Source organism: Jaculus jaculus, chromosome 1 (assembly GCF_020740685.1).
Source record: "Jaculus jaculus isolate mJacJac1 chromosome 1, mJacJac1.mat.Y.cur, whole genome shotgun sequence".
Taxonomy (NCBI): Eukaryota; Metazoa; Chordata; class Mammalia; order Rodentia; family Dipodidae; genus Jaculus; species Jaculus jaculus.
In genome coordinates, this window is record NC_059102.1 from 129,832,321 (window position 1) to 129,855,788 (window position 23,468).

General features: G+C 36.7%; 1 protein-coding gene across 7 annotated transcripts in view; it reads left to right on the forward strand.

Moving 5' to 3' along the window:
* Positions 1–23,468, forward strand: part of Dennd1a (DENN domain containing 1A) — a 573,141-nt gene that overhangs the window by 155,557 nt on the left and 394,116 nt on the right. For 6 of the 7 annotated variants that reach the window (XM_045142267.1, XM_045142266.1, XM_045142262.1 and 3 more), the window contains exon 3: positions 8,326–8,369. In XM_045142267.1, the coding sequence (XP_044998202.1) occupies positions 8,326–8,369 (44 nt within the window). Of the gene's footprint in view, positions 1–8,325; positions 8,370–19,024; positions 19,111–23,468 lie in introns of all 7 variants that reach the window. The other variant, XM_045142265.1, reaches the window with a different exon arrangement.

A 23,468-nucleotide genomic window follows, 5' to 3' on the forward strand; every position in this document is an offset into this window, starting at 1 on the left:
TCACATAGTCATAAAAATGTGACAAGTTCAACAAGATAGGATAAGACTTGCCTAGCATGCTTGAGCCCCCCCCCCCTTTTTTTACCTCTTAGCACTGGGGGACACAATGACAACAAAAGATAACAAAATGAATCTTAACTGACAGAAAATTTTCTTGAAGCCTGAGATTATAGCTGTTGTAAAAAGATTAATTTACATATCTGTTATCTATAATTTGATCTTAGTTATTAGTTCTAAACTTTGAAATAATAAAAAGCAACCCTAAGTATTGAAATTTTAATGCTAAGGTTGAAAACTGAGATGTAGTAGGGAAAAGGTAAGTGTGAGTCGAATTATCCTTCTGACTTTTTTTTTTTTTTTTTAGAGATAGGGTCTCACTCTAACAAAGGCTGTCCTAGAATTCACTATGTAGTCTCAGGGTGGCCTCGAACTCATGGTGATCCTCCTACCTTTGCCTCCCAAGTGCTGGGATTAAAGGCATGTGTCATCATACCTGGCTCCTTCTGATTTTTTCTGTGTGGCATACTTTATCCTTTTCCATTATAAATCTCTCATTTCTGTTTGTTTTTTTTTTTGTTTTTTCTTCGAGGTAGGGTCTCACTCTGGTCCAGGCTGATCTAGAATTAACTGTGTACTCTCAGGCTGGCCTTGAACTCTTGGTGATCTTTCTACCTGTGCCTCCCAAGTGCTGGGGTTAAAGGTGTGCAGCACCACGCCTGGCTTCTGTTTGATTTTTATGTGTACATGGCACACATTTGGTTGAGAATCAGATTTATATCCCTTTTGTAAATGAAGTCATGAACAATATCGGAATTTATCAATAAGCAGTGGCATTTTTTTGGTCAGAGTCTTTCAGCATTCACCAGAAGGAAAGATGAAACTCTAGCTTTTGCTGAATAATGTCAAAGGACTCATTATTTGCAAAGCAGCTGATGCATTTAGAACTTCTTGAGTCACTTAATTGGAAACTGTACTACATTCATAACTTTATCAGCCAAAAACAATAGGACAGTGCCTGCTATTTATGCCTACATAGCTACATTGGAGCAGGATGTGTCAGAAAGGCAGAGCTTGTTTGTCTAAGGAATAATTCTGCACATGAACGGTTCTGTCGCCTTCCATGTCAAGGTGGGTTTTGCTCTCCTTCCTTGAAATACACTCTTTGTGTTTAAGTATAGGTGGGTAACTGTTTCTGTGTTACCGGGTGACTGCTGTGAAATAGTATGAAGTTGTGTTTGAAATTTCAGTGTTCAGGGGAAAAACTAGAATAGAAACATGATTTAAAATAGAGGTAGCTCAATACTTTTATGCTTTCAGTCTTCATGTTTCAGAGCCAAAAGTTAGTACATGGAATGATTATTCTTTTAAGTAACAAATTCCATTGGTACATGGAAACCAACCAAATAAAGGTTCATTTAAGTACTTAGAAATAATATTTTTCTAACAAGTGACTTATAGTTGATATTTTAGGATTATATTTCCCTTTTAGAATTAGAATTTTTTTGTTTTGTTTTGTTTTGTTTTTTCGAGGTATGGTCTCACTCTGGTCCAGGCTGACCTGGAATTAACTCTGTAGTCACAGGGCGGCCTTGAACTCATGGCAATCCTCCTACCTCTGCCTCCCGAGTGCTGGGATTAAAGGCATGCGCCACCATGCCCGGCAGAATCAGAAATTTTTAATTTAAGACATTTAAAAGAAAAAAAAATCTTGTTTTGTTGTCAAGAAAAGGAAAATGGTGATTTTTAAAGACCATGTAAATATTTAGCTACACAAAATATTCCTTTTAAAATGTTATTTTTAATAAGTAAAATGTAAGCATCATATAATGAGTACTTTGCTAGAATTGGGTTCAGTTTAAATGTTAAACTAACAATCCAGGTATTTTATCATAGAAAGTAACTTCAGCGAGGCTTTATAGCATTAATAGGTTTAATAGTAAGGATCCTTGACACTGTGTATTTAGTTTATTCCAGTTCACAGTGATACTATGTGGAAACTTGAGTTGTACCTTATTCTAAAAGTTAACTTTGCTTCTTGAAGATTAAAGAAAAGTTGAGTTGGTCCTCAAAAGGTGGCACAACTTCTTAGACATTTTGGTGTGTGAAATTGGAGAATGCTTGAGGGAAATAACAGTGGAGTGTATTGTTATCCTGTTTGCAGCATATTCCCATCTTCTCATCTGGAAAATTAAATCTTATTATAGCTTGGATTAACATCTGTGGTTGTGGCAGAGGAAGATAGTATCATAAACTGCATGAAATTGAACAATGAGATTATATGATCTATAGCTAATGTTAAAGCCTTGCTTTTTAAAGGGCCAGATCTTTCTAATTGTAAGCTTGAAAGGTTGTCAGTATTTTGTCTTTTATTGACTGAAATATCCTAGCAGTAATGACTAGATAAATTCAGCAGGCATTATACCTAACATTTTCTACCATGACACCTTGCATATTAAAAGTGAAAGCAGCATAGATTCTGTTTTAACTGATGCATTTTCAGCTTTTCTTAAATTTCCTGAGAAAACTACAGTTGTAGGAGTTAGGGACATTTGGTTAGAATGGAGTTGTAGCTTTCATGCAAAGTGAAGTCAGTGTATTTTTCAGTAACCAATTAGAAAATATGCCATACTTTATACTTCCAGTGAAGGCAGTCATTGGTATGAAAGAGACACAGGGAAATAATTTGGTATAGTGTGTGTATGTACATATTAGTTATTGATGTGCAAATGAGACCTCATATATAACCTTAGTACTTTTATGAATGATTTTGTATTTCTATTATAAAAGTTTGTTTACCAGGTTTTCTAGGAACTTTAAGCCTAAGGCAGAATGCAAGGATTTTGGAGTCTGTGTAAAATAATTTATAGCACCTTTCCAGTGAGTTTTGCCCAAACTCTTATTCTGTTAATTAAATATCCTGTGGCAATGTAGTATATCTTATTAAGGAGATTTAACATTGAGATTGAAAAAAAAATTAACCTTTTTTTTTTTTTTTTTAAAGAGGGGCTGAGAAGATGGTTCAGCCATTATAGGCACTTGCTTGCAAAGATTGCTGGCCTGGGTTCAATTCCCCAGTACCCATGTAAAGCCAGATACAGATACACGATATGGTGTATGCATCTGGAGTTCTTTTGCAGTAACAAAAGTGTGTGCCCATACGTACACACACACACACACACACACACACACACACAAATATTTTTTTAAAAACAGGCTGGAGAGATGGCTCAGTGGATATGACAGTGTTTAAGCTGGAGTGCCTGCATTGGATCCCCCAAAGCCAGAAACCTTGGAAGGCTTCTAAACCTTAGCATGTGGATCCTGATGGTGAAATAGGAGTCAGAGCCCGAAGAACTTCCTGAAAGCTCAAGGCCAGCCCAGCAAAGAACAGCAGAATGAGAATTCAAAGTTCACAGTAAAAAACCTTGCCTCAAATGAGGTGGACAGATGAAGACCAACCTGAAAGTTGTCCTTGGTGGGCTGTGGCACATGTGCCCACACTCACACGCTCACACATGCACACACACAAATAGATAATAATCATAAGGAAGTAAGACATGTTTGTTGTTCTAGAGATTAGCTTTTTTTTTTTTTTCTGCTGTGAAGGTGTCTTTTAAGCATGGTCATGTTTTCTGCTGGAGTGAGTGAGATTATACTCTTAGAAGTCGTGTACTTTGACATGTCTAAGTGAGGAAATAGGTCTTGTGGCCTTCAGAAGTAGTGTGCATGTATCTCTTTGATAATATTCTGTTATATAACCATGGTGTTGGTAGAATGTGGTAGCCTGTACATTAATGTGATGTAGAACCTTGTTAAGTGCCAGCTACCTCTTTTAGACAGATATGTGGATTTATCAGATGGTGCATGTTTTTGGCAAGACATTTTATTTATTTTATTTTTGTGTGTGGTATGTATATGGGTACATGTGTGCCATAGAGAGCATGTGGAAGAGAGAGGACACCCTTGGAGTGTTGATCCTCTTCTTCTACCTTGTTTTAGATGGGCTCTTGTTTGCCACTGGGAAGGCCAGATTTGCTGGCCCTCAAAGCTTCGGGATTTTCCTGACTCTACCTCCAGTTAGCAAAGGCCTCTTGGGATTATAGTTGTGTGTGTTACTGCATGTCTGGCTTTACATGGGTGTTGGTCTCAAGTTTTCCTAGCAACTGCCTTTAACCACTCCCCTGTCCATGGATAAGTTATTAAATTACAGTGTTTTTAGGTGAAAATTCTTTTCCTGAGAGGATGAAATTGATTTTTAAATTTCTAAGGAACTATTGCTTGAGTCATGAGAAAGTTGCTGAGAAAAGAGGATAAAGAAAGAAGTGTATTCCATGTACTCCTCTGTTATGTTCTGTGAGACAGATGATTCTTAGAGAAGAAGCTTGACATATGTTGATGACTTTATTCTTACTGCCACTTCCCAAAGCAAATTGTGAGGTTCTTTGCTTCGAAGGTAGGACTCTGATCTGAGGATATTGAAAGTTAATTTTTCAGTGGCACTGCACTTGGTGTGAGTGTATGAATGTGAGAAGGTGTTTTGGAACATTAGCTATTATAGCATTAGATGGTGGATAAAGAAATAGATAAATAAATACTAGACCAATGCAGTTTTCCAGTGTATGTTATTTTCCATATAAAGATATAGAACATTTTATAAAATGTTCCCAGACCATTTAAAACTCAAAGAAATGCAGCTGACGCAATGAAATACATAGAGTACTTGTAAAACATACAGACACGCAAGTGGATTGCTGCCAGACAGAAAATTTAAAGGCGGGTTGCTTAACTGCAGGGTGCTAGGTTTTGTACATGTGCCTGCTGAAACTGTTAGTAAGACGGGTGTTGTATTGCTCAAGAAAAGCAGATTGTCTTTGGACCTGTTTAACTCAGATGTTTCCAATGTCAGTATTTTGGTGACATTATGGCATTTTGATCAATTCAATGTGAAAAAGATTGGAGCACTAATTGCAGCAAAATAGACATTTCAAGAAAATTCAAATCTATTTTTTGCAGTATCTGTGTTAACTTTTATAAAATAGCTTTCATAGTTGTATTAACTATCACACTGAATCTTTCAGCTAATTGAATAGAATTTTATAGGTTGGACTTTGGTTTTTAAAAGCATCCTCCCTCCCCTTTTGAAGTATTGTTTTAAAAAATGTTGAGAACCCATGAAGTTTGTTTTTTGTAAACCTTTTGGGCCTTAAGGAAAACTAAACAAAAGTTTAATGCTTGAATTGTAGTAAATAATAACAAGTGTATTATCTTGGGACATTGTTCTGTCAAATCAGGGACTCTCACTTTATGGATGGTCTTAGGACTGTTGAAGGACTTTAGTTGATGATGTCTAATTTATGTTGCCTATTCCTGAGGTAGTGTTTCAGATAATGTGGTTGAAATGCCCTCCATCTTGGTCCTCATCATTATTACGCCTTCAGTGTATTTACCTGGGTTGATTTTTCCATCCGTATTTTTTTCCATTTATTATGTTGTACATAAGAAAAAAAAATTTCAAAAAGTTGATTTTCTTATGGTTTTCTATTAATAGAGTTGATTAAAGAGATTTAAAAACTTTATGAACAAGAAATTTACTGTTTGAAAGTTGAAGCATTTTTATTTCTGTTATTTATCCTTTCACAAAATTGTGGTAGAAAAATTAAAGTCTTTGGCTTCTATTTCTGTTGGCATTTTGTGGTTCTCAAGAAGCATAAACTACCGTAAGAAAATATGATATTAAAGAATGTAAAGTTACATATGTATGAAATTTGCTAGTTGAAGAGTTAATTGTTAACCACATGTCAGTTGGAAGAAAAAGAGTAAGTTGTAGATGATTCTGCAGCTTTCCCAGCCTTGGTTCATTATGTCCCTCAGTGGTTTACAGCTGCCCCTTCTTCCCTCCCAACCTTCCTCTCTCCCCCTCCCTCTTCCCTCCCCTTCCCTATCCCTTCCCTCTTTCCCTCCCTCCCCCTCTCCTGTTCTCTTTTCTGCTGCCCCCCTCCCCTTCTGTCCTCCCCTCTCCCTTCCCAGCTTCTCTGCCTTCCCCTTTTCCTTTCCCTCTTTCCTCCCCTTCTCCCCTCCTTTCTCCTCCCCTCCCCTCCCTTCCCCTCCCTTCCCCTCTCCCTTCCCTGCCCTTCACCCCTCCCCTTCTCTCTCTCTTTCTTTCTGGACCAAATTTTAAAGTATTTATGTATGCTTCAGGAATTCTAGCCCCTGTACTTGTATTTTTTATTTTTAAAGTCTCACTTCTCCAGTTGTAGAGGTTTGTTGTATCCTATTAACTAATTCTTCTTTGTAGGTCTAATATGGTTAAGTATATATAGATGAATTTCAGATTTTGATAGTTTTAGTTAGAGAAGTTCAACCAGTGAAATCTATGCGAATATTCTAAAAGTCTGAGATATTAGAAAATCTATTAACCCTCTGGTCCCAAGCGTTTTAGATAAAGAATCTTTAACCTGGACTTTTATTGCCAAGTTGTCTAGCACCCTCTGGCCTCCTGTTTCAGGAGAGTCCAGTCCTATGTAATCTCAGCCTGTCAGTTCAAAGACAGGTAATAATTTTTTTGTTCTGTTTTTGTTTTCCACTGTAGGGTCTCACTCTAGCCTAGGCTGACATGAAATTCACTCTGTAGTCTCAGTGTGGCCTTGAAGTCACAGCAATCCTCCTACCTCTGCCTCCTGAGATTAAAGGAGTGCGCCACCAACACCCGGCTCAATTTTTTTTTTTTTTTAAATGTGATCCATGGGTTAAGTCAAGCAGACTTGAGCATTCTGCAGGGGATATTACTCTAGAACCTTACTGGCCAAGATCTGGATCATCTCTGGTTTCTCCTTAGTAATTACAGTGAAGGTGAAGAGAGAAATTGTTCCCTACTTTTTTCTTTTCTTTTTTGGTTTTTCGAGGTAGGGTCTCACTTCTCACTCTAGCCCGGGCTGACCTGGATTTCACTATGTGATCTCAGGCTGGTCTCGAACTCATGGCCATCTTCCTACCTCTACCTCCCAAGTGCTGGGAATAAAGGCATGCTGTTCTCTACTTTTTAAACCAACCAGATGACACCAGAGAACCAAATGATTGGAATTCTATACCACCCATGTGGGGAAGCTGAGCTATTGGTGTGAGTTTTTGAATATTACTGCCTTTTGGCTAAGCTTGGATCAAAAGTAATATCTACTGGCTTTCATGACTTTAAAACGGATATTTCTAGAATTTCAGTGTAGTAAATAAGTAGGCCTTTCCCTTTTGTTTCTTCTTCACAGTGCTTTCAGTGATCTGGCAGGTTGAAGCCTTTCCGTGTATTTATGTCCACAAAGAAGTAAATTGATGTTTTACTGTAGTTTTTAGAGCTATATGTGAAAAATAGTAATACAATATATATTGTGAGATCATGATTAGAAGGAAGACCCTCAAATACTTTTTTTTTTGCACTGATATATGATTTTCCAAATAGATACTGTTCTGATCGCCTCCCACCCCCATGTGTTTCTTCACAGCCAGATCTTTTTCTTATTAGAAAAGATTGAATGTTTTCCTAATCGATAGTAAGTGCAGTGCTAATAGCTTTTAATTAGCACACTCTGTATTGACTTACAGATATGGCATTGCATTATCTCACAATTATGATTTAAGAATGAAGTGACCCCTTCAGTGATTCCATCCTAAATACATGGTCTGAAGAGGTATTTTCACCTTTGTATGTTTATAGTTTCTGCACATCTAACTATGGTAGATGGAAAATCATTTCTCATACCGTGCTAGTTGGTATACATTGATAAGTTAGAAGTATTGGTTCTGTTTTGAAGCAAATGCCATTTAGTTTTAGCTGTATTTTTATGAGTTCATAAGCACAGAGGAAAGAAAGTATTTTTGAAAGGCCTGAGTTTTGCATTATTCCTTGAAAGACTTCTTCCTCACTGTCCTTTCTTTCCAGTCTGAAGCTAGTGCTTAAGGGTTATCAAGCCAACATCTGTAACGATGGAAAGGAGACTGCTGATTAGAGAAGAAAAGTCAAGCGGGTTTAAGACTCATTTTCTGTGGAAAAATATATTGAGGGCAATTTGCAGCTGGCAAGATTTTTGCATTAGGTAATAGTCTAAAGTTAACAGTAGCATCAGGTCTTTAAAATTTTTCTTTTTTATGTTTCTGGAGGAGGGTAATGGGAGTGCCTTGCTGAGTCCTTCCTTGTGCTCATCAGTAGCAGTCTCAGCTGCCCCCCTTGGATCCCCTGCCAGGGCTGCTATCATCTTCTGATCAAATATTAATGTGTGATCCTCTGCTTGCTCACTAATCCAAAGCCAATTAATATTATCTGTCAATTATTTACAGATCCTGAGGTGCAGAGGCAATTCCCGGAGGACTACAGTGACCAGGTTCGGAATGTGTAATTAATTTTTTACATGACAAAATTTATTTCAGAGTTGTTCAACATATTATTGCTGTTCTTTTTACTGAAAGAGATAAATGAATTTTTAGAAAGGAATAGAAGCAATAATTAGAAACAAAAGACAAAAAGTAAAACACATTGAAGTAGGACTGAGAACATTAGTGCTGGAATTAGGTTATTTCCTTCATAGGAAAAAGGAACAGAAACTAGGCAAAAAAAAAAAAAAAAATCACAAAGATCTTTTTACTTTGAGGTATGTTACAGCCTGCAGTTCATTAGGAAATCTTTTGGATTGCCTGTGATTTTTTTTCTTTTAATGTTATTTAGGCAGTCAGCAATATAACCAAAATAGAAGAAAGTTTATAAATCTCCTGAAATCTGCAGTAAATGATAAAACTGTTGTGGAAGGTCTGGTAGACAATGTTTTAATGATGGGAGTGAAGGTTATAGCAGTTGGTTCTTCCACTTCCAGTTTCTAGCACTCTGTAGACATGGAGTGGGATGGGAGGAATTCTGTACTTGTACAATAGTGCTGAACTTCTGATATTGCTCTGTTCTTTAGAATTAGTTTTAAACTGTACATTTAGCATTCCAGTTTTTATCTTGAGAAATAGTAAAGCTGCTTCATAGCTTTGCCTGCTTACATTTTTTATTTCAAATATATAATTTAGTATATTTTAAGCATTTTAAAAATAAAATCACCTTTGATTAAACTGAGTAAGACACCTTTATAAATCCTTTCACACATGAAATATTGTACACAAAGCATGTTCCTGAAGCACATCAATTTTTTTGCTATTAAAATTCCTTACATGAGGATAAGTATAATAGAATATAAATACCCTGGACAGGAGTACTTACACCTTTGTATTGGGACATGTCATAGAGGGACAAGGTAACTGTATGTGATTTTTTTTTTTTTTTTTGATACAGCAGTCCCAATGTGACCAAGACTGTAACTGGATAGTCAGTGTAATGATATGCTTTATAATAAGTTTTTCTAATATGAGAACCCTAGAGTACTAGCCTGATTTGCTTTGTGTCTAACTCAAGATTAAAATAAGACTTAAATTTAATTAAAAGCTTTTCACTATACTTTTGTTTCATCTTCCAGCTGTAGAGTTAAAGTTGTTTTAAGTGGCTATGGTATTGAACCTTTGGATTAAACTGTACCATCCAAAGATTCTAAGACCTTTTCATGACTTACCACTTTTCTTTAAACAATATCTAAAGGATAAAAAAATGATTGTGATTCACTTGAGGCCATGGCTCTTAAGAAACTTAGTGCTCTAAAAGTCTCATATCTAGATAAATAACCTTTGTGATCCTATGATGTGAATTACCAGTGAGAAAAAGTTTTGTAGGAAAAAACCTAAAATAGAATAGTTACCATCTGGGTTGATCTTCTAAACATAGTTTCTTACTAGTTTTGAAAAATTTTAAGCAACATGGTTTTTTTAGAATAGCTTTGGAATTGCATGGATAATATGTCCATAATAAAAATGTGGAAAATATAGATAAAGCCAAAGTAAATTTAGGAAATGCATTGTATTACCACTTCAATAACTGCTGGGACAATCTAGCATTTCTCATTCCATGTTGATTTCTCCTAGTCATGTGTATGAGTTTGAGGCATGTGTACATATGTGTGTTATACATGTATGTGTGTCGAGAGAGAAAAAGAGAGAGGGGTTATTTTATATTCTGGCACTGCATGTGGAGTTCAGTTTGCTAAGTTGATATTATTATGTTATGAATTTAGTTCTTTCTGTCAATAGCTGGCTGTATAAGCATTTCAGATATTGAAATTAGAATAATTAAAATTAAAATAGGAATCTAAAATTAATAGCTCTAGTTACTTAGATTTGTTCATAGGATAGTGGTATTTGTTTGAATAAGGGACATGGTTTTGAAATTTGGAGAACCAACCTCATGGGACAGATGAAAACTCACAGTAGTGCTTATCAGTTTCTTATTTAGCATCTCCTCCAACTCGAGAATATGCTTGTCCTTCTTGACCTCAGACAACCAAGAAATTAGGCACATAAAAGTATCTACTTTATTTGCTTTTGAAGTTATTACTTCCAAATTCCCAAAACATTGTTTGGGAATCCTATCTACTAGTTAAGAGACTGATAGGTGCTTATGTATTATTTGCCTTTTTTAATCACTTAAATTCTGAAGGCTTTTTTTTCACTTTTGTGTTTGTTTGAATAAGCCAAATTATCTTTATCCTCAGTACATCATTACAAAAAAGTGTTATAAAGATTGCTGTTACATACAAACTTTAAGCACATTTATAATACTAAACCATTCATGTTGTAATCCTTAAGGAATGTTTAAGATAATTCCCCACCAAAAATAGCACTTATTACTGGATATGTGTGAAAATATACACATTCACTCTCTTTCTCTCTCCTTTCCCTGGTTGTGCCTCCTTATTCACCTAAACTACCAGTGCTTGTTTTTACATATAGTGTACTTCCCGTGTACCAGCACACTTGATCAGAGATGCTTGCTGCTGCTAGATGTTTTATTCTGTGTGTTCTTTGTACCTTACAGTAAAAGAATCTGTCACAAATTATTGTGGCTCACTGCTTTAGAAACTGAGAAAAAAGGGAGGTTAGATTGACATCTGTGACTGAATAATGATGACCAGCCTTTTGGCTCTCCTTGAGCCACAAAGCTAGCACTGCCTTTAGAGTGGAAAAAGAAGTAAGAAGAAAGGGGAGGGATAAAAGAGAGTTACAAATCTGTGGTCCCGGAGATGTATTACTGTTGGGCCAGTTGTCTGCGTGGTATGATAATCCATTTTGATCTTCTCTGTCTTAATTGTCTGCTAAAGACAAACGGGCAGTAAAAGTTCATCAGTTTCATCTTTTTGCTTCTCGTTTAGAAGCAGAATAAATGATCTATCACTGTGGAGGAAGCCTTTCTTTCTGTCACGGAAGTAATGCAGACCCAACACATTTTATTAAAATGTTTTCCCCTCATTATTTCAGTTCTCTCAGCTCTGATAGATCTTACTGTTTCATAAAAAATGTAATCTGAAATGTAAATAAGGGTCTTGATACAGAAAGAAGTAGTAATGAGCAGCCTGAGCCACATTTTAGGACTTTTGTTTGTAATTACTGACAAAGTAATTTCTCTGTGCCCCATTTTTTTTTCCCTTAAGTTGTCTGTGATACCATCAGACCACAATGACATCCATGGTTTGAAACCATTAAATCACTGTAGCACTCAATATTTCATTTAAAATCTAGTAAGCCTGCTATCTTTAAAACCTAAAGATACAGGCTTTGTTAATTCCTGACAGACATGCAATGCCTATATTTTTTGAAAGAGCAAAACAAACAACAAAAAAAGGCACAAGCAAGGTCTTTTCAGAGTTCACATTACTTATTCATCTGCTTTTGTTTAAAGTTAAGCTAGCTTAAATGCTAAAACATCAACACTGGTAGAGTCCTGACTTGAAAGGGATCTTGTATTTTTGAAAATATTTTCTAACAGCTAACTTTAAAAATTCTATCTCTTCATAAGCTTAATATGAACTAAGATAATGGTTTAGAGTTAAGATTATGAAATTACAGATAAAACTTTTTGAGTACTTTGGGTTTATGTAGCTTAATCTAGGTGCTTTTCAGCCTCTTAACTTTAAGCAATATGTGCTTACTAAAAGTTTACCCAATAGGATTTTTTTGTTAAAGGACAGAAGCACAGTAATGGTGTACTTCTCTCATTTCTCAATGATAACATGTCAATAAGATATTAATACTTGGAAAAATTATGGTCTGAGTACACTTACACACCTCAGTGTGTATTTTTGGATCACCAACAAAACCAAGAATAGATTGGTAGTTAATTAGGTAAATTGGCAACTTTATGACTTTATGTTTAATGTGTTCATTCATAATTATGAGAATAATTGATAAAATTTTTGTGTTATTGCAGTTTTAATGAATACTATTGAATGAAAGGGACAAACAATAGTTACATTTACATGATTGCACATGATTACCATCATTATCAAAACCCCATGACTATCTTCAGAACTATATATTTTTCAAATTAAAACATTGGCTGTTAGTAATTATATGCATAGTATAAAGAGAGTTTAAGTGAAAGTATATAACCTGTCAGAGAGGTTTCTATAAATAGCATAGTAATGTGTCACATATAATAGGCATTACACATGTGGTTTTAAAATATATTAGTTGTAATGGGATTTCTTCTTAGTAGAATTAATCATTTGTTCTCACAATTGTACTTTTTATAGCCTGTTTGTCCTAAGGTGGAGATTAGAGCTGGGTTGCTAGAAGTTACTTCCCCAGAGTGCTCATGTATATTTTGATGAAACAGGGAGTAAGTATCTTAGAGGTCTGCAGAGCACACTTACCACCCCAGTGTGTGTGCATTGCTATTTAAAGGTGCAGGTAAGTTTTCTTCCACTGGCACAGAAATAGAAGTTATAATGAAACCAACAATTTTTATGCATTTATAGAAACTATAAATATTTTATGGAAATCCTTATATAGAAACTAACAGTGTTTTTTTGTAAAAGCTCTATAAGCAATATAGATATGTAGTACATAAGGAAAAATAAAAAGGGGCTCTTTCTTTTATTGTTTTACATGGCTTGTGTGATTTCAGAATTTCACTATAGGCTAGGCAAATTATAAAAAAACTACATCAACTATATGCTAAAGATGAACAGAAATATGTTGCATAACTTGGGAGTAATTGGGATGGAAATTGGCATTTCTGATTTGTATGCAATTGCTTGTGTATGAGAGTTTCATCTATTTGTGTTTCAGATATGCTTTAAGGAAAACATTTACTAAGCTTTCAGTTATTCACAAATCACATAGGTAAATCAATTGAAAGATTAATCTTTTTGATTAGAAAGAGATAATATTTAAATAAGATTTGCTTCTTGCATATTGATGATTGCTTCATTCTTTTGGTGAGCTCCAATATGTGAATGCTTTCTTGTTATTTTGTTCCAAATTTTGAAAAAGTGGAGACTAAACAGTTCTGTTGCAGAATTTATTCATATACTGATAGGATGAAAACATGCTGTTTAGTAAGAAAATTTCTTATGCAGTCCATAGTTACTAAAGTTTTTATTGCTATGAATGACAGCACTGGCCCAGGCAGATGGCTCAACAGATAAGAATACTTGCCCCACAAGCATGAGGGCCTGAGAGTCCCTGAGTTCAGTTCCCTAGCTCCCATGTAAATACTTGAGCATGGCCACATATACCTATATTACCAGTCTTATAAGGTGCAGAGACAGAAGAATCACTGGGGCTCATGAAAATAGCAGCTCTTTGTTCCCAGAGCAACTCTGACCCAAGGAAATATACAAATGAGGGCTAGAGGAGGGTATCTGATGTTCTCTGGTCTCTGCTTGTGTGTTCATGAGCCAAACTCATCTGCACAAACACATACATATTCTACACACACCACACATACTACTACACAGGCACAATTTAAAAAAAAAGGACAGCAGCATGGTTTTTAACATAAGATATGAAAATAAATGTAAAGTAAACAATAACATTTGATTTCTTTCTGTCCTTATTAATCAGGCAAACATAGCATGAGATTACCTTGTCTATATACAGTGCGTCATTGGCTCGACAAAGGTTCTATCAGGATATGTGTTTGGCTGTGCATATGCCATTGTGCATATGTGGAGGTCAGATGAGAACCTCAGGGTGTTTGTCTTCTTCTACCTTCTTTGGGAGACAGGGTCTTCCTTGTTGAATTTTGCCTATGGAAAGGCCAGTCTGGCCCACAAGCTCCAGGATTGTCCTGGCTTTGCCTCCCATTGCCATAGGCCTGTTTGGTATTACAGATTCATGCTCCAGTTTGTGTCCACTTTTTGTGGGTGCTGGGGATGGTTGCTGGCTGGCAGCCCTGCAGAACAAGTCCTTTTAACTAAAGAATCCCCTCAGTCTTCTTATGGTAACCTTTTCTAGTCATAGATAGACATTCAGGTTGGAGTGGAGATTTTGGGTTAGTAGTCTTTGGCAAGCCTTGCCTTCACTTAGTTCACAAAGAATAGAATTGGGGGCTAGAGAGATGGTTTAGTGGTTAAGGTACTTGCCAGCAAAGCCATAGGACCCAGGTTCAATTCCCTAGTACTAATGTGAAGCCAGATGCACAAGGTGATGCATGAGTCTGGAGTTTGTTTGTAGTAGCTAAAGGCCCTGGTATGCCCATTCTTTCTATCTGTGCCTCTCTCTCTCTCTCTCTCAAATAAAATATTTAAAACAAGCAAAAAAAAAAAATGGAATCGAACTTGGGTATATCCCACTTTCCTTGGAAACCTTTGAGTAGTCCTGTTTCTGTATTTTTTTCCCCTCCAGAACAGGTGCTATTAAGCTTCTAGCTTATTTATATCATCTATTTAGATTAGTTCCACTTTGATGAGGGTACATTTTTATCTTGGAATCTTTTTGTTTTGAGACAGTCCCGTTGGTTGATCTTACATTTGTGGGTTGTAGTCATCTTCTTGTCTCTGCCTCCCAAGTAGCTTGGGAACTTTTTATGGCATTGGATACTGTAGAATATAATTTGTGAATTCATTTGAGTTTTATTCAAAGGATACTTATATGATGGTCAATTGCATAATAAAATGATTCAACAGGTTGTTTTTTATCCCCCTCCTCAGAGCTGGTTTTGGTAGCAAAACCATTTGGAAGTCTAGGCATTGAGACAGAAGTTGGTAAGTGTGGGGTCTGTAGATTGTGAGTCAGATAACCATGCCAAGAAAAGAGGGAAGAAGCACTATATTGCATCTCAGTGCATGTAGTAAATCACTGGCTGTGAAGAGAATGTATGGCCAGAATGTTATGATGGATTTTGGAACCATGGGATGGCAAAACACCTGAAGTTGGGAATGTCTCTGAAAACCAGGATCTTTGAGTGAGTATGCTACCTTGTCCTCACATTCCTCCCATAGAAGATGGTATAGTTATCCTGAATGGTATAGGAAGCCCAAATGGAAAATCTTAGAATTGTAGTAACACATATCATCTTTTAGATATTTTACATAGGCACCTCATAAGAATGACTTTTTGTCCCCCCGCCACACACACACTTTTTTTTTTGTTTTCCAAGGCAGGGTTTCACTGTAGCCCAGGCTGACCTGGAATTCACTCTGTAGTCTCAGGTTGGCCTCAAACTCAGTGATCCTCTTACCTCTGCCTCCTGAGTGCTGGGATTAAAGGCATGTGCCACCATGCCCAGCAAGAATGACTTTTTATTCATGGAGTTTTCAACCACTTGTCCATTACCTTTAATGTATTTTGTAACTTGGAAATCCAGGTTTGAGAAGTTCTTAATCTCTCCAGACTCTGAAACTTGAGAATTGACTGTAAGCATGATAGTAACAAAAGATTCTGCTGATGCTGCCTTCTTGAGTCAGTACATTAGTAGTCGCCATGATTGCTACCACCAAGTGCAGCTGTGTCATGGAGTGTAATACAGCCCCCTAAAAGATTCATTGGTGGGCTGAATATATATAAATGCATCCCAATTTAACAATTATCTCTTTGTATGATCTATTTTTATATTGATTTGTTCATTTCTTTTTCTTTTTTTTTTTTTTTTTGAGACAGTTTTTCCTTGGAGCCCAGTATCATCTAGAAATCATGGTCTCCCTACCTTGGGTTAGGATTACAGCCACTTCACCATGTAATCCTTACTTACTGCTTTTCGAAGTGTTCTCCTGGTTTTATTCTGGTTCCAAAAAAGCCATACTAAAATTTAAGTGTCTGAGGATACTATTGGATGGTTTTATTTCTGGTGAATTACCAAGTGATTATAACCAAGTAAATTAGGTCCACTTTTGAACGCTGTACCATCTGTTTGGTTTTTAGTTTCATATAACCAGTTACTGGTTCTCCTTTTATGCACCTACAAGGTTGCATTGCCAAGTCCTACTCATTGCCCTTCCTAAACTGCTCTCTAATTTGCCTGAGTTTTATATTTCCCTTTGCTTTCACACTCTCAGCTTTCCTCATGTCTGCCTTTTGTAATGACCAAGACCACAGTGACCCTGTAGTCACTGTCTTCCATAAGATGGCTAAAGATAGCTTTATAAAAGCCTATATACAATTACAATGTTTCTCTATAGGTAAAATAATTCCTCTTTCCCCTCCCCTTCTTTTGAGTCAAGGTCTCACTTTGTAGCCCAGGCTGGCCTTCATATCATGATCCTCCATCTTTCAAGTGTTGGGATCATAGATATGTTCCACCATACCTAACTTCTGTAGTTAAAAGACTTGATGGTTCACTGGTTCCTTCATGATATATTCCAAATTTCTAAGCTTGAAGGTCCATCACCCTTTGGCCTTCATCCAACTTGCTAGAAGTTGTCTTGTCTCTTGCCACTTTCCCTTATAGACCATATGGAAATCTCTTATCATATCCCAGCATGCTTTCCTCTTTCCTTAGTGTGTATTTTTGCTCAAGCTTAAAAAAATATTTTTTTTAGAGAGAGAGAATTAGCATACCAGAGCCTCAACCACTGCAGAACTCCAGATGTGTGTGCCACCTAGTGTGGTTGTTCTATTTTCCTCCTTTTTGTTCTTTCACTCTCACTCCAATACACTTCTTTTCTACTTTAACTACTCAGTTTTTATTTCCTTGTGTGACCAAATTGTTCAGTCTAGTCTCAGCTCTTGGAGAATACTGGATCTGTTTGCTTTTTACAATCCATGGCTTGTGTGTCTGTCTCTTTGTCAATCTGTGACTCTTTGGGTGTAGAAATGCCTATTGCTAGTGGTAGAAAAATAAGGGGCTCACTATGTAGCATGATGGCCATCAGTGGAGACTCATGATAGTGGTGAGTAAGAGCATGGGTTTCACTTGTGTTTGGGTTTGAATCCTGATCTGTCATTTACACTTCGAGATTTCATTTCCTCACTCATAAACTGGAAATAGTCACTAAGACCTCAAGGGATCATGGCTAGCAGTAAGTGATTTGAAATACATGAAATAAAAACAAAAACAAAAACAACTTGAAATGTAGTTGTAATCAGTAATTGTATATGCTTAACTGGTTATTAGAGGTAAGTGTAGAGTGGTAAGGTAACCCTGTTTTGATGCCTTTATTAATCACCCAGGCCATGTGATAAACCTTTGCCCTATAATTTTGGATCCATCCTAGGAAGAATTCTGGAATGTATCACCTTTATAAATCCAACTGTTGAGAATAAAATTTAAAGTCACAAACATGGTCCGAAGTACTTTGTCAAGTAAAGAAGGGGAGAGACAACAGAAACGACTCCACAGCATATTCTAAAGTATACTAAAAAATATAAAACCTTTTAAAATGGGGTTTCAAGTAGTTTTAAAATTTTTTATTACAGTTGTAAAATGTATGCTTTGAGACCTCTATGTTCAGAACCTCAGAAATTTGTTAATAGGTCCCCCTGTCCTTGTAAATAAGCCCTTTGGTTACATATGTATTTTGTATTACTGTGGTAGCTTTCATCCTGGAAAAAAAAATTCTATACATTATGGTAAAGATTCCTTTGGCCATCATCAGAGTTCAAATGGGATATAATAAGAAGTTCAGTCTTGTTATTTGGGCCAGAAGAAGTTAGTGGGTGAAAATGAAAGGAATATGTAAAATAATTGAGATTCCTTTTTTCCTTTGCAGTGTTGGGGATCCTATATATGACAATCTTTTAAAGGAAATTGGGCTTGGTGCTGGGGAGATGGTACAGTGTTGATAAAGTGCTTGCTATACAACCCTGAGTACCTAGGTTTGGATCCTCAGATATCACATAAAAGCTGGGAACTGTGGGTTTCTATATGCCAGTGTGCTGTAGCAAGGGGGAGGTAGAGACAGGAGAATTTTCCAGAGGTTCTGGAATAAAGCAGTGAACCAAAAGAGATCCTGTCTCAGATGAGATGGATGGCAAGAGATTAACCTAAAAGTTGTCCTCTCACCTTCACACATGTGCCCACATGTACACACATTTATACCTACACACATTCCAAATAATAAACATATAATTTATCATGGATCCTTTAATTACTTATCAACCTTGAACAACATGAAATGTAATGTCTGTCTCATAGTTTCTTTATCCTAGAAACTTCTTACTTAGCATGTTAGTAAATACTCATTTTTAACAGTTCCTGTCCTCAAGTCACCTCTTTTGTGTCCCCAGGTAGTCTTTGGAGTACCTTCTATAGACTTCAACCATAAACACTCAATACTTCCTTATGTACATTTTTCCCTTTGCAGGGAATTGGAGATCCTAACCTGTGCAAATGGCTCAGACTTGAAGTTGGTATTGTATTTGAGTGTTAAGAGGCAAATTTTTGGTATAATAAATGACTGAATATGTTCACATTATGATCTGTGGGCTTAAATTTTAACTAAGTGGGACACACAAAAATATATTTATTAAATTCCATCTTCTGTCAGAAGGGAAATGAAGCACAAAGGCTTTTATGATGTGTGAAGTAGTACTGAGTCCTGGAATGTAGGTAAGTCTTTGCTGCTGATAGTCTTGAGTCAAGTGATTAAAAGCAAAAGCCCTTTTCAAGACAGCTAAATGAAATAGCTATTCTTTCATTGTCCTCCACATAAGCCATGGTTTCCTTCTCTTTAAGGCTCTGGTGACCGTAAACATCTCACCCAGGATGCTTATGAACATGAAAGAGAAGACAAGGATTATATAGAAGCATAGGTATAAATGGTAAGGAAGGTTACTCATCCCTAAGACCCTCCAACAGAGAAGCCCAGAACTGCCATTGCAATTAGGAAGCAAGGTGGGAGAAGGGCTGGCTGGTCTACAAAGCTGTAGCTGTGTGCTTATACCTGCAGAAACAGAGCCCTGACCAGATAAGGAAAGAGATTGAAACTCTGACCTGAGTAGAGGGTTGAACCACCTGTCTACTGGAAGCTAGTTTTACTTCAGCTTTACAGAATCCTTCTTTAAGAGGATAGTAATGACTATGTAAGATTACTAATATGATCATTGTACATATGTAAAACTTGTAGTGTAAGACCTGACTCTTAGGGGCTGCTTTGCCTATCCCTCTCCAGCTGTAACTCAACCTCCTCCAGAGAAGGGATGACCACTGGCAACTAAAGGCTGAGCAGGCTGGTTTCATTATCAGAAGAAACATATGAGTCAAAAAGTTTGAATTATGCATAATTCATATTACTAGGCATAAATGATAAAAATTACCAATATTTATGCTAACTTGGATAGTCTTAGAGAATAAAGAACTATCCCTTTTAGTTTTTATGTCAGTAATAAATATTAACCTTTGATTTTCCTGATGATAACTGTGGGAACTAAAGTGTAGGTAAACTATTAATAGAGGAAGCTAGAGAGAAGGGAGGAAGAAGGGAAAATACTGGGATACATTTAAAGGAGAGGGGCCTAAAAATCAATGAGAGAGGCAGAGGACTACTTGTTTTCTCTGTCAGAACATTGGACAAATAACCTGTGTTGGAGTGAATAGAGTACCAGAAAAGCTTCCCCTCCTGTAATACTGCTTTCAAAAATATTGTAACTAAAATGAGTGTCAAGTGGAAGAGTTCTCAAGAATCTAGAAAGCATGAATTCATTTGTCTTTAGAGAAAAGCCCTTGACTGTAGAAGTAAAGGAGGAAATGCTTGGGCTGTGTCCAGGCCATATAACAGTTGTAAATTCTGATTGCTGGAAATACATCTCACTTGATTCATTATATATTTTTGTTAGATATTTTAAGAATTATTTTTCTAGAAAAAAGTAGGGAAGCATGTGTGTCTAAAGTAGACGTTTGGCCCTTTAGCAAACACATTTGTATGAATTTCCAGATCACTATAGAACCAATACAGTTAGCAATGTCATTTTACCTCTTGGGAATGTTTGAGGATACTAGTGAGTTTATGTAAAAGAAAATCTCTCCCCCTCCCCCTCCCCCTCCCCCTCCACCTCCCCCTCCCCCTCCCCCTCCGCCTCCCCCTCCGCCTCCCTCTCTGCCTCCCTCTCCCTCTCCCTCTCTCCCACTCCCTCTCTCTCTCTCTCTCTCTCTCTCTCTCTCTCTCTGTGTGTGTGTGTGTGTGTGTGTGTGTGTGTTAAGTTATATGATAAGCACTTTGTCCATGTTGGCAAACTACATCCAGCTTAGCCAAATCCTAACTATACTAGTCTTCTATCCATCCTTCCACTCCTCCTTTTTTTTGAGATAAGTTCTCGCTATGTAATTCATGTTGTTCTTTTTTTTTTTTTTTTTTTTGAGGCTGACCTGAAACTCACTCTGTAGTCCCAGGCTAGCCTTGAACTCACAGTGATCCTCCTACCTCTGCCTCCCAAGTTCTGGGATTAAAGACATGCACTACAATGCCTGGCCTTAACTCAAGTGATTTTTTTTTTTTTTCCCCTTCGAGGTAGGGTCTCACTCTAGCCCAGGCTGACTTGGAATTTATAGTCTCAGGGTAGCTTTGAACTCACAATAATCCTCCTACCTCTACCTGCTGGGTGCTGGGATCAAAGGTATGCACCATCACACTTGGCTTCAGGTGATACTTAACCTCACAATTCTTCTGCCTCAGCCTCCTTGTAAAAGAATGGATGACAAGATGTTGGCATCATGCTTGGATTGAGACTTTTTTTTTCTTTGACCTTTTTAGGTTTATAAAACAACAAAGTAGAATATATGGCAGTATAAATGGCTCACAAAGTCTAAAGTATTTACTGCTGACTATTTAGAGAAGAGGTTGTATCCTTACACAGCTCTTTAGGTTATAAGTTGTCCATGAAACTAACCCAAAATTTCAAAGCCAATTTGATGCAGTTTTAGAATATCTTCAACCTTAGGACTTTTTCTTGAATAGTAACTTACTTGTTGAATCCTGAGATGGAATTTTGAGTGGTAATAGATGAAACTTTTGATTTAAACCTACTTTATGTGGCTTGATGGTGCATCAGAGGGTGTAAATGGACCTGCATACTGTGTGCTATCTCAGAAGATAACTGGAAAATGCTTTTAACCTTATGCTGGTCCCATGGGTGTGCCTGGTTTATCCTAAGCTGCCTCAGGTAAATGCTAGCCCTATATGTTGGAGCTGAATGTTCAAGGTAAAATAAAACTCATGTGGGGTTGCATTTTTTTCTTAGCTTGTTTTGTGTTGATCTTCCAAAGAAACATTTTCCTACTTGTAAACAATTAAAATTTTGAATATTAAATTCCAGAACCCTTTTTCAGTTAAGTGTTTTTTATTTTGATAATGTTTCATATCACCTGCCTTCTGTCTTTGTAATAAGATGTCATCAATCTGTCTGAATATAAATTTCTTCAATCATGAATCCTCCTTATGTCTCTTTTACAATTCATAACATGTAAGAAATATTAGTTATGAAATTGGAGATGATTATGTAGTGAAATCCTGTCTAATCAATTGCTAAATAATACTCTTCCAAAGCAGATTTGATATTTACATTTTGATTTCCATTTTCTGCTCCCAGTGTTTGTTGATACTGTCTAACATCCCCTGGCACTGGATAAATAAAGTCTGCTATTTCCTTTTCAACATTTTCAGCTACAATTCCCATGTAAGAGCTAAGAAGCAGAGGTTAGGTGTGATACCAAACTATGATTCTATCCATTAGAAGTTAGGTTCCTTGATTAACATGCCTTGTTAACTAATGGATTCAGTTTTAAAATGGTAGTGCTAGAATAATTTGTATAAACCAAGCAGTACAGATTCCTTATTTTAGCACTAAGACTTACAAAGACTTCTTTTAGCAGCCTTTAATTTTGTACTTATGTATGTGACATAGCCTGTGGCTGTGATAGCTACTGTGAATCTGCAGTTGTTTGGGGATGAAAGGAGGAGGCAGCTGGAAATTCGGTAGCTACATCTAGCTGTCTACCTAGAGAAGGCCTTGATTTCAAGTTTATCTAAACAAGCTCGACTAATCCCAACTATCTAGGGGGATCCACTGTCAAAACAAGCATCGTGGCCCTGAGGCAAACACAGCTCTACAGAAATGAAGGCTAGGGCTTCCAATACTCTGATGACTGCATACTGGAGGCTTTTTCCCCCCTGAAAGAGGGTAAGAGAGGTAGAATTTGCATAATGCCTTTTCATTGGAAACTTTTGGAAAGCTGACAGACCTCCAGCTTATAGATCTGTAGCCACAATACAGAGTCTATAGGAGAATCCTTGAATGACCTAACCATATTGAAAGAAAATATAAAAGCGTCCAAGTATAGCCAAATGAGAGAGGAAAAGAGGCCGATGCATTGTCTAACATCTGCTGTACTTCTCGTTAGTTTTGTTCTTTGCTATTCTGTGTGGACTTTGGAGAAGCCTAAGACAGCCTAACATGAATCCTATAATCTTCCTTCTGAATATTTATGTAGCGTGCCAGCTTCTAAGCTGTCCTTTGCGTTTTCCTACTTCCCCCTCATTTTCATGCTCTCAAATGAGGCCAACATTTCAAAAGCTAAATAAATGTTTGTGAATGTTTATAAAAGATTTGCATAAATTTGTCCTTGTCTGACAAAGATCACTTTTTTCTTATGCCAGTTCTGAAATTTTTTTTTAAGGTTTTGGTGCTTGTCTTGACAACAAAGTCCCGTATCCCAGAACAATGATTGCTGATTAAGTGGGGTTGCAATCGTGGTTGAATAGGCTTTCAAGATACTGGGTAAAAAGACCCATCATCTGAAGGCTGAATTACAGGATTTAGAGCATGTTATCAGAAGTATATGCTTAAATCAAGTTTTAGGTACCATATCATTAGGTAAGACAAAGAGTTCTTATAAGTTAAAAGAAAAGTATAACCACCCATGGTTTAAGAAATTCTCCTGTATAAATTTTAATAATTAGAATGTTTCATTAACTCAGAATATCACCTTTCTTTCTATGTTTGAACACTTAAAAATAATCTTTAGACCTTTAGATATTTTTTGGAAATAATAAATCTCCCAGGATATATGTTAATATGGTTACTGGGGTGGAGATCAGAAGGAACATACTAGGCAGTGCTTTAGCACACTTGAATGCTCAATCATATCTAGAGAAAATCTAAACTCTATGAAATATGTGTCAGGG